At 38.8% G+C, this 19495-nt stretch overlaps 1 protein-coding gene across 13 annotated transcripts in view; it reads left to right on the forward strand.

Moving 5' to 3' along the window:
- The window catches only part of SDCCAG8 (SHH signaling and ciliogenesis regulator SDCCAG8), a 236206-nt gene that overhangs the window by 159991 nt on the left and 56720 nt on the right, over nt 1-19495 (forward strand). For 10 of the 13 annotated variants that reach the window (XM_038542720.1, XM_038542718.1, XM_038542724.1 and 7 more), the window contains one exon: nt 3174-3305. In XM_038542720.1, coding sequence (XP_038398648.1) covers nt 3174-3305 — 132 coding nt within the window. Of the gene's footprint in view, nt 1-3173; nt 3307-3887; nt 4181-8222; nt 8353-19495 lie in introns of those variants that run through there. The other 3 variants (XM_038542719.1, XM_038542722.1, XM_038542723.1) reach the window with 3 other exon arrangements.

Genomic DNA, 19495 nt, shown 5'->3' on the forward strand with positions numbered 1-19495 from the left:
ACCTCCTACTTATCTCAAAGAGAAAAGGAAATAAACACGTACCTTGAAGAATTAATTGTGATCATATAAAAAGGATGCATTCAGCTATCTGGAAGAGACTAGGCATGCACTAAATATTTAACTGGAATCTGGCTTTGTTATGCATTTTTAAAATAATAGTAGAAATTGAGTATTTTATAAATCTTTATTGACCTCTGTGAATATTTTTCATATTCCCCATATTTGTTTTTAATTGGAATTTTGCTGGAGAGTGGAATAGCACTTTATTAAATGAGGCTTCTAATACTCGTTTGTCTCATTTTTTATGTGTTCCCAGTTCTTGTTTTAATTTTGAAATTTTTATTCCCAGTTCCTTTTGGTTTTCATGAATTGTTTTCAAAATCAAAATGACTTTCAGTTTTTTTTTGTTCAGGTTTATTGAGAAATAATTGACATACATCACCATCTAGGTTTAAGATGTAGAGCCTGATGGTGAGGTTTATATGTATTATGACATGATGGCCACAATAGATTCAGCTAAAGTGACTTTATTTTTTGTCTTAAATCTATGTCCATTGTAAAAACTCAAAAAACATGGAAAAGGAAAATAAATTTTTAAAAATTCCTAATTTTGACACCTAGAAAGAGTCAATATTAAAATGTAATATACACATCAAAATATTTTAAGGGGGGGGGAAAGGTATTCTTAATTATAAAATGGTATCACTTTTATAGATGCTGATTTTTCAATATTTTCCTTTCTTACCAGTATATCATATTTTTAGGTCAATAAATCATATTTCTCAGTTAATAAATAGTGCCACCAACAGATAGCTCTCACTGTCAGTATAGCCTCTTGATGTTCCTTTGTATAAGTAATGTAACCAATCTTCTGTTGACACATTTCTAGATTCAGTTTCCATATATTGGGTTGCAGAGCAAGGCTGCTTCTAGAAAGAATTGCTACTGTGAACATTATGATTTTTTTGTATGTAAAGGTTTTGTATTTTTATATTGTAAAATCTATGTTTCGTTTGTGATTGTTCTTTTAAAAAGTGACTTTTTTTTTTTTTTCCTGGGGAAATAACTGAGAACAGATAAATATTCCTCTGCATGTTTTCCTAATCCAGGTTAAGGATATCTGTTGTCTTTTTGGAGTTTATTTTAGTACATAGTACATGTTGTGGCAGGAGATACTAATCTTGGAAGAACACTAACTTAACAATTTCTTATAACTCCCTTAAATTACCAGATATTGTATGTGATTTTGAAAGGAGAAGCATAAATCATTATTAACTGATTTGGACTATTTCAAATATAGGTAAATTCTTATTAAGAGAAGCAAACGTAGATTAAGTGCTTGATCTGAGCTTGAAAAAGAGATAATCCCTGCTCTCATGTATAATCTAATAAGAAAGATAGGCATCGAGCCACAGTTCAGAGGAATAAATTATAAGCTAATACATGCATAAAAGCTGGGGGTAGTTTTAAAAAATGTGCTGACATATTGAGAACTGCAAAGTATTGATCAGAGCAAGCTTCCTTTGAGATGAACCTGGAACCAAAATGAAACAAAATGAGGAATGAGGTGAATGGAAAGTGGGAAATTGCTTCATACAATGAGGCCACTTGGTCCTTGGGATGAATTCTAAGCAAATCCACATCTCTTCTTGACCAAGAAGAAAAGGCTCTCTCACCTAATGGAAGAATCCTTTCATTGGAGAGACATCATTCTGCTTCAAATGTCTTACTTAAACTTTAAGAAACAACCGGTCGTTAACTGTATGCAAGAGCTTTAAACTTTCAGTACCTGTGAGGCAGTGGGGCATGGTGGGGGGGCGGGGGGCACAGGGACCATGTTGAACCAAAAACAAGGACAGGGATATGGTTTTTCTCAGATAGGTATCTTTCTGATCTTTAAATTTTGAGACTTGAGATAATCCTCCAAGATACTGAAGAGGTAGCATATTTCCTGAGAGACGTGAATCATTACCTAAGGAGCCCTCTGTGATCCCAAATGAGATGTGTGAAGGCAGAAAGAAGATTGGATAAATAGAACCTGATGTGGCAAAATGGAGGAAGGCAAATCTTATGTGTCTCCAGAGGAGCCACTTGCGAATGAAAGAAACTGATCTGCTCTCGGGATACCAGAAAAATTCGGAAGGCAGAAGTGGAGCATAGGACTGAAACCAAAATCAACAGTTCTACTCCCCACCCTACCCAGCCATGACTATCCTCCTCCACCCAGCAAACTGGGGGCTTCCTCTCTGAAGACATTAAACAAACCAGCAGGCTCTGCTTAAAATAGAGGCACTGAAGGCAGCATAGAGAAATTAATATTGACGTCTGCATTCTGAAAGGTGAGATCCCTACCTCTCTATCTCCGACCGGCTCCTAGACCACTGCTGGCAAGGGTCAGACAGAACAAGCAGGGAGCCGGAGGATTCTGCTCTTGAGAAGCAAAAGAGCCACAGAGGAAAGAATTGTACACACTGGTATTAGGAATCTCCCACTGAAAAGGGTGGCTTCACATTCTGTCAATCTACACTAAATCCCACTCATCTGGGGACAATAAATGTATACCAGTGCATATGTGATCATAATCAAGTACTTAGCCAGCAAAGACCAATATTGAGATAATCACATGATATAAATGTGGCTATTGCTTTAACTACACATTGAAATACTAGTAATTATATTGACAAGCTGGAGATGGGGCCAGGGGGAGGTGGTGGGGTAGGGGAATGTCATTTTTCATTATTATGCTTTTTGGAACTATATGATTTTAATCATGTGCCATTATATTAGCTATGTTAATTAAAAGAAGCAATGCTCCATCCTAGAGATTAGGCCTGGGGTTGCTTCTGTAGCAGCATGGTGGCTGGCCTATAATAGGCACTCAATAAATATTGGGTATGAATATGAATCATTATCATTTTTGTGTTGTTCCTGGAAGAAGCCATCTCTTTCAGAGTAAATCATTATTCCTTTCTCTGTCTCCCACTTGAGTGCCTGCAATGCATATATTCCTCCACTAGATATTTTGCAATTTCTGAAATATTCTGTTTTACATAAAATATTTACACCATCATTTTTAAGCATGAGACTTAAGAGAATGCCAAGGTTATACAGTAAAAACATGCTCTGTAATAAATACTTTAACATCCATCATTTCTGTGTTTTTACCTCTCTAGATCTGAAATAGCTCAGCTCAGTCAAGAGAAAAAGTATACATATGACAAACTGGAAAAGTTACAGAGAAGAAATGATGAATTGGAGGAACAGTGTGTCCAACATGGAAGACTACATGAGATAATGAAGCAAAGGTAATATGGCTTAAGTAATCAACTGACATGCCGTATCTTAAAGGTGTTGGGTTCAAAATCAGAATGGAAATTGATATGGAATAAATAGAATTCATGGCCACCGTGGCACTCAAGAGACATGTCAAAATCTAATGTTCTTAAGTATTTATGCTTTCTCAACTTAGATTGTTCTTATAATACAGAGGGGAGAGCATATCTTCTCTTTATTATTCTCTAGACATAGATTTAACAGAGGGCATTGTAGGAGAACCATCTGACTTTAAGGTGTAAGTAAGTCGGTAATGTAATATGAAGGGATTTCATAGTTTCATGTGTTTTTTGTAAGATAAAATAAGTAAGAAGGTCAGGTATCTCTTTTTTTAAGATTTATTCATTTACTTAAGAGAGCAAGTGTGCACGCTTGAGTGGGGGGATGGAGAGAAAATCCCCAAGCAGACTCCCTGCTGAGCAAGGAGCCTGACATGGGGCTGGATCCCTCCACCCTGAGATCATGACCTGAGCTGAAACCAAGAGTTGGATGCCCAACTAACCGAGGGTATTGCTCGAGTCAGGATTGACTCCAAACCCTCTGATTCTTCCTAGTGGTGTGCCTTGGAGCAAGCTACTTGACCTCCCTCAGCAAGTGTCTTCATCTGTGTACTGTGGCTAATAGTGACCGCTTTGCAGTTTGAGATCAAAATCAAATGTATGTCAAGCACCTGGCTCCTAACAGCCACCTTCCAAATGGCACCAATGATATTTGCTCCCTTTTTCTGGATGAAGAAACATAAGCTGCTCAGAGAGACTAATGGATTTGCCCCAAGGGACAGATTGAGGAGGTGGTAGAGTTCACACGTGGATCTTGATCATTCAACTCCAGATTCCTTTCCTGTTTAGTGCAGTTCTTTTGTAATAAACACAGCCTCTTCTCGATTTCTATAAATGTGTCATATAAAATTTCTGTACAATGGTGGATTCCCGAGGGGCAAAAAGTCAGTATTTACACCCTGCAATGAATTGATTGCGGTAGATTTGGACTCCACGTGGCGATCGCAGCGGGTTTGCAGCGGTTTTCTTTCTTTTTTCTTCTTAGCCCCCCATTCCTATCCCATTCACCAGACATTCCACACCTCTGTTTTGGAAGCACTTGATAAAATTGAGAGGAAAATGAAAATGGATATAGACTCCTTTTATTTTGTTTTTATTTTTTTATTTTAAAGATTTTATTTATTTATTCATGAGAGACACAGAAAGAGAGGCAGAGACACAGGCAGAGGGAGAAGCAGGTTCCATGCAGGGAGCCCGACATAGGACTCGATCCCGGAACTCCAGGATCACTACCTGAGCCAAAGGCAGATGCCCAACCACTGAGTCACCCAGGCGTCCCTATTTTAAAATTAAAAGTCAACATAGAGTCCTTGGGGAGGGGGTAAATATTTTATAATTTTGATCACTTGCTCTATTGAGAAGAAGAAAGGCAGTCAGAGAATGGCACTGCTTTTCAGTCACTGAAATATTAAAATACGGGTGTATTTGGGAGGTATTAATCATTCATTTATTTACTCATTAAAAGATTTACTTAAACTCAGAGATACTGTTTTAGGCCAGACTAAAATATTTTAGGTTTTATGGGCCATATGTGATTTCTGTCAGAAAGTCCTTTTTGTTTTGTTTTTGTATTTTATAACCTTTAGGAAAGCCAAACCATTCATAGCTAGAGGGCCAACAAAACGAGCCAGAGGATTTGGCCTGGCCCTTGGGCTGCAATTTGCCATACTAGGCAACCAAAGCTTCTTTGTAATATTTATTTTTCTTAAATTTGTGTTAGAGTCCACAAAACGCACTCACCCATGTTATCTTACTGGAAAGTAGCTGTAACTATCCTCCGTTTCCAGATATATAATGGAAGCTTGGAAATCTACATTTGCCAACTGAAGGTTAGGCACCAAATTAATCATTCATTCATTCATTCATTCATTCTGCAGGTATTTATTGATCACTCTCATATGTCATGTTCTCCACCACACGCTGAGGATAAAAGAGCAAAGTAAATGTAGTCCCCAGTGTCATGGAATTTACAGCCTTATAGGGAAGATAGAGATTAAATAATTTCATAAATATCTAAGTAATTGTAGTAATAATTAGTTCTGTGAAAGACAAATATACTTTGTGGTAAAAGCAAATTTAATAAAGTGACTTCCCTGCGCAGTAAGTTTCAGTGAGAAAAGTGATGCTTGAAATGAATCTGTAAGCATGGGGATAGAGGTGGCTGGCTTTTTAGGGCAGATGCTGGCAGACTGCCCCAGCCCACAGCCCACAGTGCATGGCTCATCTGTCCATCTACTACTGTCTGTGGTTCCTTTTGTGCTGCAGTGCCTGAGCTGAGTGTTTGAGTCAGAGTCTGTGACCTGGTGGCCTGTGAGTCCTAAAATACTTACTATCTGGCCCTCTCCTAAAGAAGTTGACCAGCTTCCATTCTAGAGAAAAGAATTTTGACTGTGAAATTGAAGATTATGAGTTTAGGACTTTTGAGGAAGAAGAGAAACTTGTGTGTTTAACATCAAGAATAAGGGAAAGAATGATACATGATGAGGTTGGAGAGGTAAGTGAGAGCCAGACCTAAAGATAGGGCCTTTAGGTTTTTATTATAGACCTTTTACTTTATCCTTTTTCTATTTTTTTTTTTTACTTTATCCTTTTTCTAAAGAGAAGAAATAATTTAAAAAAAATTTTTTAAGACTGTGATCAAATTTGCAATTTAAAAATAGCATTCCAGGGCTACCTGTGTGGCACAGTTGGTTGGGCATCTGACTCTTGGTTTTGGCTCAGGTCATGATCTTAGGGTTGTGAGATCAAGACCCACATCAGGCTCTCACTCAGCACAGAGTCTGCTAGAGATTCTCTCACTCTCCCTCTGCCCCTCCTGCTCATGTTCTCTCTCTCTCTCTCTAAAATAAATAAATAATATTTTTTAAAAATAGCATTCCAGTTCCAGAGTAGATCATGTATTAGAGCAGAACCACAGAGTTTGCACAAGCTGCAGTTAGGGAGCTCCTGGAGTAGTCAGTCAAGTGATGATGATGGCTTGGACTTGAAGTGATGATAATAATGATAGTTGTAAATAGATGGGAGAAATACGTAGGAGGCAAAATCAGTGGGACTTAATAATTGTTTGGCTGTGTTGGATAGAGGGTATGCCAAGGATAATACCCATATTTCTGACTTGAACAAGAGTGCCACTTAGAGAACTAGAGGATATACAAAGAATCAGGTTTGTGGTCAAGATGGCTTGAGTTTGAGATGACCAAGTGTTCATTTTGGCCCTGTTAAATTTAATGTGCCAATGCCTTGTACAAATGGAAATGTCAAATAAACAGGCGGACATGACATAGGGACTCCTCTTAAGAGACAGGTCTGGGCTGGAGATAAAAATCTCCATTGGCCTATAGAGTATATTTGAAACCTTGAGAGTAAATGAGATAGATCACCTAGAGGAAAAACACAGTAAGAAGCAAAAAGGGCTTCAACATGTAAAGAACATCAACATTTTTTTAAAGATTTATTTATTTATTTGAGAGGGACAGAGAGAAAGCACGAGCAGGAGGGGCAGAGGCAGAGGGAGACAGGGAGAATCTGAAACAGACCCCATACCAAGCGAGGAGCCCATCCCAGGGCTCAGTCTCACAATCCTGAGATCACAAACAGAGCTGAAACCAAGAATGGGATGCCTAACTGACTGTGCACCCAGGCACCCCTAGAACATCAACCTTTTTAAAGGTAAGGTAGAGGTTGGCAAAAGACATTAAGACAAGTAACCTGGGAAATAAATGGAAACCAGAAGAGTGTGCTGTCGTGCATGCTTCAGGAAAGAGGAGAGGATCAACCAGATGCTACTGAGTGATTAAGTGACTGTGAGTATCCACTGGACTTAGTGACAATAGACAGCACTCGTTATGTTAACAAAAATATTGTTAGTAGAAGAGTACAGCAACCATATTAGAGTAGATTGAAAAGTTAGTGTGAATAGAAAAAGTGACATAGCAATTTTGAAGTACTTTTTCATGAGATTTACTGGCCAAGGAAAGTGGGAACCATTAAAGAACAGGAGAGATAGACCAAGCATCTGGTGGTGAGAGAATGTATTAGGAGGGGCATTGTAAAACAGATAATTTTTTTTGTTTTATGTTGGAGTAGATGTGAATGTATTAAATTCTGATAGTCAAGATCATTAAAGTTGTGGAGTCAGAGAAGTTACATTTTCCAGCTGGTGATTTGGAATCCCTGGCGTCTAGAAAGGCAGTCCAGGGGATTCATGTTGAAGATAGCAATGACATTATTTCTGATAATGTTTTAAGAAGGTATTTATTCATGTATTTTGTCATAGAAAATAGAACCATGTGAGAGCTCCACAGTGTCTGCAGAGGGAACAAGCCCTAGAGCTAGTAGAGGCCCACTGAGTGCACTTATGTGCTGTCAAGAGGTCAAGTATTGGGTTACCAACCCCCAGCGATCGTCACTGCTTTGTCAGTTATACATTCTTACATGGTTTTGTTTTCTTTCCTGTGGTAATGTATCATTGAAATTATATACATAAAAATCATTAAAGAAGATGTGCAGCTGCTGATTGAAATATAGCAAGTTAGTGAGTTTAAAATCGGTAATTCTTCTATAAACTACCACAGTATGATTTTTACCAAATCTATTAAGTTGTATTTTTCTAATAGAAAATTTATTCCTTGAAAACCAGTGTTAAGAATAGGAAGTAGGAGCACCCAACTGGTTCAGTCGATAGAGCATGTGACTCTTAACCTTTGGGTCCTGAGTTTAAACCCCATGTTGGACCTAGAACTTACTTAGAAAAAAAGGGAAATAAAATATTGATTTTAATCTAATGTGACATTCCATTTTGGGGAAATAAAGACTATTCATTGTTTTCAGAGAAGTACCTGAAAATAGAAGCCTGAAATCTTAACCTTTATTTCATCATTTAAAGACAAAACATTGGCAGAGAGAATCCAACAATATTTTGAAAGAATTACACACTACAACCAAGTAGGATTTATCCAAGGTATGTAAAATCAGTTCAACATTCAAAAATCAATTAATGTAAAAAAACAAAACAAAACAAAAAAAAAAACAAAAATCAATTAATGTAACCCATCACATCAATAGGCTAAGAAAGAAAAATCACATGGTCATATCAGTACATGCAGAAAAAGCATTTGACAAAATCCAACACCTACTCATGGTAAGAACTCTCAGTAAACTAAAAGTAGAGGGGAACTCCGTTAACTTGATTCAGAACATCTACAAAAAATCTAGTGCTAATATCATACTTGATGGTGAGAAATTCAAAAGCTTTCCCACAAAATGAGATATAAAGCAAGAATGTTCCCTTTTGCTTCTCTTTTTCAATATCATACTGGGAGTTCTAGCTAATGCAATAAGACAAAAAAAGTAAATAAAAGATATAAAGATTGGGAAGAATGATATAAAACTGTCTTTTTTTGTAGATGACATGATCATATATGTAAAACAAAAAATCTCCTGGAACTAATAAGCAGTTATAACAAGGTTGAAGGATACAGGTTAATATATGAAAATTAATCACTGTCCTATATATCAGCAATGAACAATTGAAATTTGAAATTAAAAACACAACACCACTTATATTGGCACCCCAGAAACGAAATGCTTAGGTATAACTAATGAAATAGATACGAGATCTATATGAGGAAAATTATAAAATTCTGATGAATGAAACCAAAGAATTAATAAATGGAGAGATATTCTATGTTCATAAATAAGAAGACTCAATATTTCCAAAATGTCTATTCTTCCCAGCTTGACCTATAGATTTAATGTAGTTCCAGTTAAAATTCCAGTAAGTTATTTTGTGGATAGTGACAAACTGCTTCTGAAGTATATGGAGAGGCAAAAGACCCAGTATAGCCAACATAGTTTCAATATGATGAGGGAGAAGAAAGAAATCAGAGGGCTGGAACTATAGTACTTCCAACTTACTAAGAAGCCATAGTAATCCAGATGATGTGGTATTTGAGTAAGACTCAACAAGTAGATCAATGGAATGGAACAGAGAACCCAAAAGTAGGCCCAAATCAAAGATCAGATGATCTTTGATGAAGGAGAAAAGGCAATACAATGGAGCAAAGATAATCTTTTCAACAAATGGTGCTGGAATAACTGGATATCCATATGCAAAAAAGAAAGAAAGAAAGAATCTAGACATAGATCTTATGCCTTACAAAAAATCAACTCAAAATGGATCACAGACAAAAATATAAAATACAAAACTTTGAAACTCCTGGAAGTTAACTAGATGACCTTGGGAATGATGATGACTTTTTAGACACAACACCAAAGGCAAAATCCAGGAAAGAAGTAATTGATAAGATAGACTTTATTCAAGTATAAAAGCTCTGCTTTGAGAAAGACCATGTCAAGAGAATGAGAAGACAGGCCACACACTAGAAGAAAGTATTATACATCTGATAAAGGCCTATTGTCCACAATACTCAAAGAACTCTTAAAACTCAACAATAAGAAAACAAACAACCCAATTAAAATTAGGTCAAAGACCTTAACAGACACCTCATCAAAGAAGAGCTACATATTGGCAAATAAGCATATGAAAAATGCTCCACATCATATGTCATTAGGGAAAGGCAAACTAAAACTAACTACGATGAGATACCTATTAGAGTGGTCAAAATCCAGAACACCGACACCATCAGGCACTAGCAAGGATGTGGAGCAATAGGAGCTCTCATTCACTGCTGGTGGGAATGCAAAATGGTACACTTTGGAAGACAGTTTGGCAGTTTCTTACAAAACTTAAATGTATGATCCAGAAATCATGCTCCTTAGTATTTACCCAAAGGAGCTGAAAACTTATATCCACCCAAAAACCTGTACAGCAATGTCTATAGCAACTTTATTCATAATTGTCAAAACTTGAAAACAACCAAGATATATCTCTTCAATAGGTGAATGGATTAATTGTGGTACAACCAGACAGTGGGATGATATATATAGTATTAAAAAGAAATGAGCTACCAGGCCTTGAAAAGACATGGTGGAACCTTAAATGTTTATTATGAAGTAAAAGAAGTAGTCTAAAAAGGCTACAAACTGTACAATTCCAACTCTATGACATTTTGGAAAAGGCAAATGGTGGAAGCAGTAAAAAGGTCCGTGGTTGCCAAGGGTGTGGGGGGGGGAGAATAGAGGATTCCTCGGGCAGTGCAAAATATTTTGTATGATACCATAATAGTGTCTACAAGTCACTATACATGTCTAAATCCATAAAATGAATAACTCCAGAAATGAAGCGTAACATAAACTATGAACTTTGGGTGATTGTGATGTGTCCACATAGTTTCATGACTTGTAACAAACATATCACTCTGGTGGAGGATGTGGATAATGAGGGTTGGTTTGTACCTGTGTGGGGACAGGGCATATGAGAAGTTTCTGAGCTTTCCCTTCATTTTTGCTGAGTCTTCCCTTCAGTCTTAAATTAGTATGAAAAAAAGTTAATTTAAAAAATGAAGCAATAAATTGAATTTTACATTAAAAAAACAAGAATTCCAAAAAAAAATCATGAAGCTATTTTTGTAGGGTTTTTTTATTCTTACACATCAATTTAATTTCAAATCTACATTATAGAGCACATTTTGTTACTAAAACATGTTATTGGCCAATTGTGCCTTTTTTCTTATATAATTAATTCATTAAAGATTTAATTTATGTAAGTGAAGTAGCTGGCATTGTTCATTACATAGGAAAATTACTTTTATTTAGCTTTTTATTTTGAAATAATTTGATTTCTAAAAATGTTACAGAACTAATGGGTGAGTTCCCATATGCCCTTCGCCCAACCCTGCACAAGGTGAGCATCTTACATAACCACAATACAGTGATCTGGCCTAGAAAATTAGCTTCAGTGCAATACTAGGAACGCACTCTAGACCTTCTTAGATTTTCACTAGCTTTCCCCTAGTATTCTTTAGTTCTGGTCCAAGATTCTATGTTGCGTTTAGTTCTCATTTCTCTTTAGTAGTCCTTAGACACTCAGTAATTTCTCTCAGCGGGGAAACCCTCGGTGTCGGCTCCTTGGCAGTTTCTCGGATTCGCGATCTTGGGCACAACTTTATATTATAAAATTTAAAGATATGCCTATTTAAAATAAAATTTGTTATTTTAAAAATCCCTCCAAGTCATATCATGTAAAAACTATAAAATAATTTAACTGATTACTGATCAGATAAATTTGGAGATGCTGAGGTAGACAGAGGAGAGGAGATATGGGACACCAATCTCAACTGTGGCTTGAAAGGAAGATAGGAGCTTATAATGTGGCTTTCCAGATCAGGTGCTGGCAAAGTGAGCTGATGCCAGAATTGGTTTATTCTGTTTATTGTGCATCTGTTTGGTACCAGCCACCACACTAGGCCAGGAGGTACAGAGATGAAAAAGGTCCACACTCCTTATCCCCTGGTTGCAGGTTTTCTCTCTGTTTGGGCTGATGGGGATCCAGAGCAGCTGTGACATCACTCACTGTCTCTTGGGGTACTCTTGTGCCTCCAGAAACCCCATGGACAAGAAGGAGGAGGGTTCTGGGGGACTCGCCTCCATAGGCAGCCTGGGCAAGAGTTGGTTGCCCTGGAGTGGAGTGTTTATTTGATCTTTTGTTCTCTCTGATTTGTATAAACCAGAAGTCTGTTGATACTAGATTTGAGTTTATAGTCGTAAAACTTTTCCCTGTCCCTGAGGAAATGTTTTGAGTTGATCTTTCCTTATTTAGAAGAGTAATCAAAGTATAAACCAAAGTGCTCTGGGTCATGATTTACTGAGAATCAGGAAATCGGTAATTTACTGAGGATGCTATTGCAGCATTCCACTGGCTTCTACCCCTTGCCAGTCTCCCCTGATCCTGCCCAAGCTCCACCGGTTTGACTTCCCATTATTTGGGGGCAAAAGGACATTTACTGAGGTCATCTGGGTTTTTAATGTTGCTATTCTTGCTTTTAATTATAAAATGCTCTTAATTTAGTGTCATGGTAATTAAAATCATTCGTCCTATGTTGTTCCTTAACCTCTTAGGAGTACAAAATTGCATATTTGTTTCAGCAATGTATCGGTTTCTCAATAACTATGTTTCAAGTCCTATATGAATTGTAATTCACCAGTGAATCATCCACATCTCTTTTGCTAAAGCAAATGTGTATATAATCTCCACCTCCCATCTCCCCCAGCCCCTACCAGTATGCTGTAGAGAGGCACTCCTTTGGTAATGTGCTGCTTGGCAATTTGGGATGTGTTGTTGTTGTTGTTGTTGTTGTTGTTGTTGTTGTTGGGAGAGAGAGAGAGTGTGTGTGCATGCAGACATACATGTGTGTGGGAGTAGTTCAGGGGAGGGGTAGGGGCAGCCGGAGAGAGACAGGCTCCATGCCCACCCACAGAAGAGCCCCACGTGGGGCTCCATTTCACAACCTTGAGATCATGATCTGAGCTAAATCAAGAGTCAGAGACTTAACCGACTGAGCCACCCAGGAGCCCTGGGTAACTGACAACATACTATTAAATGTAAATTAACATAATTGCTATGTTATTTTAGATTTCTGTGCCATTATTTTATAATATAAAATTATAAAAGATGATAAATAGCCCATATTTGCTAGGAAAGAAGCTCATTGCTTCTTGTTAATTTTGAAATGTTTCTTGGTAATCTCTAGCTTTCATGTTCCTAGACCATGGAAATGTGGGGATTAGGTAGACTGCCTCCCCTAAAGGCTCAAAGGACAAATGATCTGCGAATATTTTATATTAGAAAGGAGGAAGCTGTAAAAACCAAGAACAGCTTAGAAAATTTGACCCTTTCCCCCCAAATTATGCCAAAATTATAAGCCAATTGGGGTTAACAGCAACCTCCTTAAAATCCAATTATCCCATGTATTATTGACAAGTCCCTAAGAGGACTGGACGACAGGTTCGATTATATTTTAATAGGAAGACATGAAGTCAGATTGTTTTCCTCCCAATAACAGAGGAAGTTCTAACAGCAGGGATTAGAATTTTTATCTGGGAGCAGGTAATAAGCTATTAAAGCAGTCTGTCTAGACACTGCAGTTGGAATAAGTCAAGCACTATCACGACTGTTTACCTGAGAGTAGATTACATGGAAAGATATCCAACAAAAGAGAATAAGGAAAATGCAAGACATTTTAGTATAATTGACACTTCTTTATAGAATAGGCCCAATACCCAAGAAAAAGAAGAAAACTCCCTCTCACTTATTCATCAGATATTTATTATATAGCATCAATGTGCTTTGGATAAATGGCTGGACAAGCAGACAGACATCCCTGCCCTTTTGTAATGCTTTAAGCTGCCTTCAGGTTCTAGTTGTTGGTGAGTTGACCTACAACCCAAAGTAAAGAGACTTTGTACAGTAGTTAGGAGCATGAACCCTAGAACCAGATTCTCTGGGTTCTCCTCATTTACCAATTCCTAGCCAGGTTGTCATGAGCAAATTCCTTAAATCTTATATTTCATCATCCTCACTTCTTCCCTTTCTCTATCTGAAAAATGCAACCCTAGAAGGACATGATAATTACCTAAAATAATTCATGAAAACTCTTAGAATAGTACCTAGCACAGACTTAGTGCTTGACAAATGTTTGGCACTGTTATGCCTTCATTCAACATACTTATCAGCCCATTAACACACAACAGGCTCTGTTCTAGATTCTGGAGGTACAACAGGACCTTCAGAGGCTAATATTCTAGAAGGAGGTTTATTTACTTCATGGTTTACATTGGCTCTCCTGAGCAGGTCTGTGAAACCAAAACACTGTGTTTATACAATGTGATTTCTAGGGATACCTGGGTTGCTCAGCGGTTGAGTGTCTGCCTTTGGCTCAAGGCGTGATCCTGGGGTCCTGGGATCGAGTCCCACATCAGGCTCCCTATAGGGAGCCTGCTTCTCCCTCTGGCTGTGTCTCTGCCTCTCTCTCTGTGACTCTCATGAATAAATAATCTTACAAATCTTTTTAAAGATAATGTGATTTCTATGGGAACATCCCTTTTGAATTTTCAACAGCTGATTTATGGAACCATAAATCATTTTGGATCATACTTGGGAAATGCCTGAAGTATTCTAAGTATCTGTGAATATTTGTGTCTGTGTGTTTATGTGTGTATGTCCTCTATTTGGTGGTGAAAGTTTTCAATTCAAGCCCCAAAATTTCAACAGGAATACATTTTACCTACTTATTTTAAAAAGTCATAGTTTCAGCATAATAGACAGTGAGGAGAACAAACAGAAGCTAACAGATTTTAACTTCTGTTCCTGGGAGGGAAGTTGTTACAATATTTAAAAATTTAAAAAGAAAAAACTCTAAGAACATAAAGTAATAGTAAATAGGTAATACATTTTTGGAGGCAAATATTTTAGCAAATCAACTATTACCAACAAATTTTAACATTTTTATAATGTTTATTTTTTATTTTTCCACAATTAAGTCTGGATAATAAAAATATTCAATTAAAAATAAGTACTAAACATATGTTCAAATTGTACAAAGGACCACTAGAGGTTATGAGCATTAAACAATCCTTGGACAGAACTTTTGCTTAAAAGAGAAGGCAAATTTCTGTTCTTAGAGGACAGAAAGTATATTTCCATGCTTAAAATGCCTAAACATTTTTTCCATAAATCTAACATAAACCACTTTGAGTGAGTTCATTCTTTAAAGCCAAATTTCTGTTTTTATTTTTTAAGTAGATCGAGAACTTCTGGTTAGCATTTTCACTTTCTTAACCCTTATGATTTAAAATTTAATTTAGCGTTTTTAAGTAATCTTCACAGAGATAAAGAAGTACATGTTTGAAGGTCCCGGGGGTCAAGGAGAACATGGTCTCTTCAAGAATGACACCATGGCTTTTAAATCTAATGGGGGAGGGAGAATAGATGAGATGGAGATGGTAAGCAGCACCGCCCCCCCCCCCCCCCTTACACATTGGTTAGACCATCTGAGGCTGTCCCATGGCTCTTAGGCGCACTGTTCCAGGTACTGTCCCCGACCTGAACTCCTTTCTTTCTTCTTGTATTTCACTTTGGATCATGTCTGTTGGCCAGTCTTCAGACTGAATGATTTTCCCCTTCTGTTGAGTTCATTCTGCCAATAACCCATCAAATATATTCTTTATTTCTGATACTTTTTTGTTTATTTGACTGTGGTCATGGCTTATGTTGGAGATGGGGAACAGGACCACCTACTGCTTCCTCAGGGTCAGATGCAGTTATATTTTGGAGCTGATTTATTAAGTTTTTATAAACATATGGGGCATTCAACATCATGTTGATAGTTTTAAATTGACCATGGCGGAAGTATTCACATCAGCTAAATTGGCAGACATCATGAAACAGGACCTCTTTGCCCCAAGAGAACTGTATTTCAAACATTTGCAATCATACCACTGATGGATTTTGCTTCTACCCCTCCCTTAGTAACAATGTATCTGTTTCTCAGGTCAGGTGCACAAAGTGTCCACCCATTTGGCTTTTCACCTTTCCCCAGAAACTATCTGGGAAGGTTTCTTACCTTTCCTCCAGAAGCTTGAGGCTTTTGTTTCAGATGAAAAAGGAGTCTGGTGAGGTGGCAGGGTTTTGTGCTTGTGCCCCACCTGGTGTGGTGCCAGGGGATATCTCTAGTTTCCTCTCCTGCCACCATCTTTCTTATGAGTATCTAGTAGAAGGAAGCCTGTGGAAAAGTGCTTGAGAATGAGTGCAAATCCTGGGATCCCTGGGTGGCGCAGCGGTTTGGCGCCTGCCTTTGGCCCAGGGCGCGATCCTGGAGACCCGGGATCGAATCCCACATCGGGCTCCCGGTGCATGGAGCCTGCTTCTCCCTCTGCCTGTGTCTCTGCCTCTCTCTCTCTCTGTGACTATCATGAATAAATAAATAAAATCTTTAAAAAAAAAAAAAAGAGTGCAAATCCTCTTATCCTTCTGTGTCTGGGGCTTCCAGGGATTCTAGAGGGTCAACTAGCCCACACTTTAAGAATCCAGGAAAATTTTGCCTCCTTCCCTCTTTACACATCTATAGGAGCTATCACTCTTTGCCATGCTCTATCAAAGAACAACTCAAAGGGTTCAGTCTCACCTCAGAGAGGCAAATCACCCTTTTGAATGATTTCACCTGATTATCTTGCAACCTCAGCTCTGATTAGCTCAAGAAAAAATATGGTTTTGTTGATTATCTAACTTTTTTTTTTCTCCTGTTGGGTAAGAGTTATGTTCATGTGTGGCTCCCTGCATCCTAAGAAGAAGTAGAACGCTCAGCTGTTAGGTCTGGAAGAGTCTTTCCCTTGCATCATGTAAAACATAAATCTGGAGTTTATTCTGAGCACTGCGAAGGAGGGGGAAGGCCTTTGAAGGCTTTTCAGCAGGGTGAGACAGTTATGTGATGTTAATCTCTTAAACACGGTGATGTCTACCTCCTACTTGCTCAACCAGAGTGGTCCACTGATCACTTTCTGCTCAGCATTTCCCATCTTTAATCTGGTAGCTTGCTTCTAGTTCTTGAGCTCCTTGATTCTTTTCACTAGTTATTTTGCCTGCATTATCAGACTACTTCCATTTCTATGACTTATTCCTCTGGTATATATCTTTCTCTGTCCATTTTTAGATATGTTAACTACCCAAGTGGATGGTATCTGTGAAGATTTTGCCAATCCCTTCATTTCCATTGTTTCAGTACCTGAGCAAGAATTAAGGGTCAGTGTTTTGGCTGCAGTCTCAGGGCATCAAGAGCGAGGGAAAGGAAGGTGAAGCACGGAAGAATGCAGAACAATGTAAGACAATGTGTTATCCTGTACTGACTGTTTCATGATAAGCCACAGAGACACAACCACACGGATGTTTCTGGATCAGCCTGTTACAAAGAAACTGCCTCCAAATGGCCCACCAGAGGGAGGAAAAGAGAAGGGATTCTATCTCCCCAGATTCTGTCTCCTATCTCCCATGGGTCCAGAATTTTCCCCATGGGAAAGAATTCACCTGCTCTTTAGACTTTATTAACCAGTCCTTTTAGCAGCTGCTTCAGAAACCAAATCCTAAATTCTTGTCTTTGGCATGGCATTTGACTCCCAAGTGGTAGGAGGGAACATTGACTCAAGGTGTGGGTAGCATGACTCGAGTGGCAGACCAAGAGGGTCACCAAAGGCAGCAGCGAGGGATTGAGAGCCCAGGAGAGGGTGGCCCTGAGAGATGCTGACATACCTATCAGGGATGATAACATTAAACAGTGTCAGCCTCAAGGCCAGCCCTGGAGAGAAACTCAGTTATGTGCATGCCCTGTTCTCTCTCCTGCTGCTTCTCTTCCAGAGTCATCCACTAGTCTTGGCTTATGCACATATCTGCAAATGTGTTCTTTGGCTAGGTGGGTTTCATTTTCTTTTTTTCATTCTCCTCTGGAATCTCTAGCTTGGCTTCTTTTCCTTTCCAGGCAAGCCTGAGTGCTGCACTCTCTGGATGCCTAAGACCATCCCTCAGTACAAACTGCATGACACACCCCAGCCAGACAGCTTTTCCTTTCCTCTAGGACCCTTCATCAGTCCGTACTTACTTCTATCTTTCATAGTCTTCCACTTTCTCCATCAATTTGTAAGCTAATTGACGCTAATGACACCAAAGGCGTCATTCATGTTTTCTGTGGAAACAACAAATTGTAATAAGGAAAGACCACTGGCTAGGGAGCAGAAGCTCAGGATTGATGTCACCTACTACTCTATGATTTTGGACAGGCCACATAAACTCTTCCAGGCTCAACTTCCTTATCCATGGAATGGGGATTAAAGACCATGCAGGATAGTTATGAGGATCATATCAGATCCTGTGTATGAAAATTGGTGGGGGGAGGGAGACACTCTGCACCGTATAAATATAGTGCAGTATTATGATTAAATCGACCGTCTTACAGCATGACATCACATTTGTTAGGGAGCTGGGACTTGGTGATCTCTGACACAAGACTGCGGCTTTATAATTAAAGAATCTGAAGCAGAGAGGCCATATGGAATTTGACTATTAGACCAGTACTATTAGATAGTATTCTTGTCTTCTGTGTTTTAGAGAGGAAGCAGGCTCTAAAAGGTTATGTGACTTACCATGGTCACCATTTTCACTTAGCTGATACATGGTGATAGGGCCAGTCTGGGGAATGCAGGGCCATCTGATGCCAGAGCCCACCCTTCACTGGGTACACTGCAGTGCCTCCCCAAGTGTCCCCAGCCAGCCGGCATCTGAGCTGGGCCTGGAATTCAGGATCCCCAGAGCCCTGAGCTCCAAAGCTCCCTGGCAGATTTTCCCATTCCAACCAAAGAGTGACAGCGTGGCATCTAAGTCAAATTCTCTGCTAGGGACTCTTTGGGCTAATGTGCCTTAGAGACCCCCCAACCCCCCACCCATTACAGCCAGACTAAATGAGCTTTTGAAAAGATTTTTTTAATTACTAACACAGCATATGGTGCATAGTAGTTAGGAACATGCAGTTTCTGAAGCCTTCTGCCCCGGTTCTAATCCCAGCCCCACCACTGAACAGACTGTCACTCCTCTCCTGGGCAAGTGACTTCTCTCTCAATGACTCAGCCTCCTCATCCATAACAGAAGAGAAGAAAGATTCCCACTGCCTCAACTTCGAGTCTGTGGCTGTGATATGTGTTTTCATTAAATAAAATAATTCATTCCAGGGTCTTATTTTGTAATTCAGATTAAATCGTGTATCATCACTAAATAAAAAAACAAATCAGAAGGAAAGAAAAACACAAAATAGCAGGTCTCACTTTGAAACTACATAGGCTCTGTTGGTAGAATGGCCAGACCTCACTTTTTCTCAGGAAATACTATTTGAGGCTCTTTTGTGGGGTTTGTTCCGAGGCAGCTGACTTAGGGAGGGCAATTCAGTTGCCCTGTCCAGAGCCCACTGGGCAGCTCCAGGAAGAGCAGGCACTCTCAGCCTGGCAGGTGGGAACTTAAGCAGAGCAAGAGGTGTGCCTGGGCCTTTGGGCACTATGCTTTTGTGCTTATGTAGCTCTTTGCATTGCACAAAAGACTGAAATCTAGAGTCAATCGAATATAATGAATGGATTCCTTTGTGGAATTCCATGTTGTTTTTAACATTTCT

The sequence above is a fragment of the Canis lupus genome, chromosome 7 (genome assembly GCF_011100685.1).
Source record: "Canis lupus familiaris isolate Mischka breed German Shepherd chromosome 7, alternate assembly UU_Cfam_GSD_1.0, whole genome shotgun sequence".
NCBI classification, from domain to species: domain Eukaryota; kingdom Metazoa; phylum Chordata; class Mammalia; order Carnivora; family Canidae; genus Canis; species Canis lupus.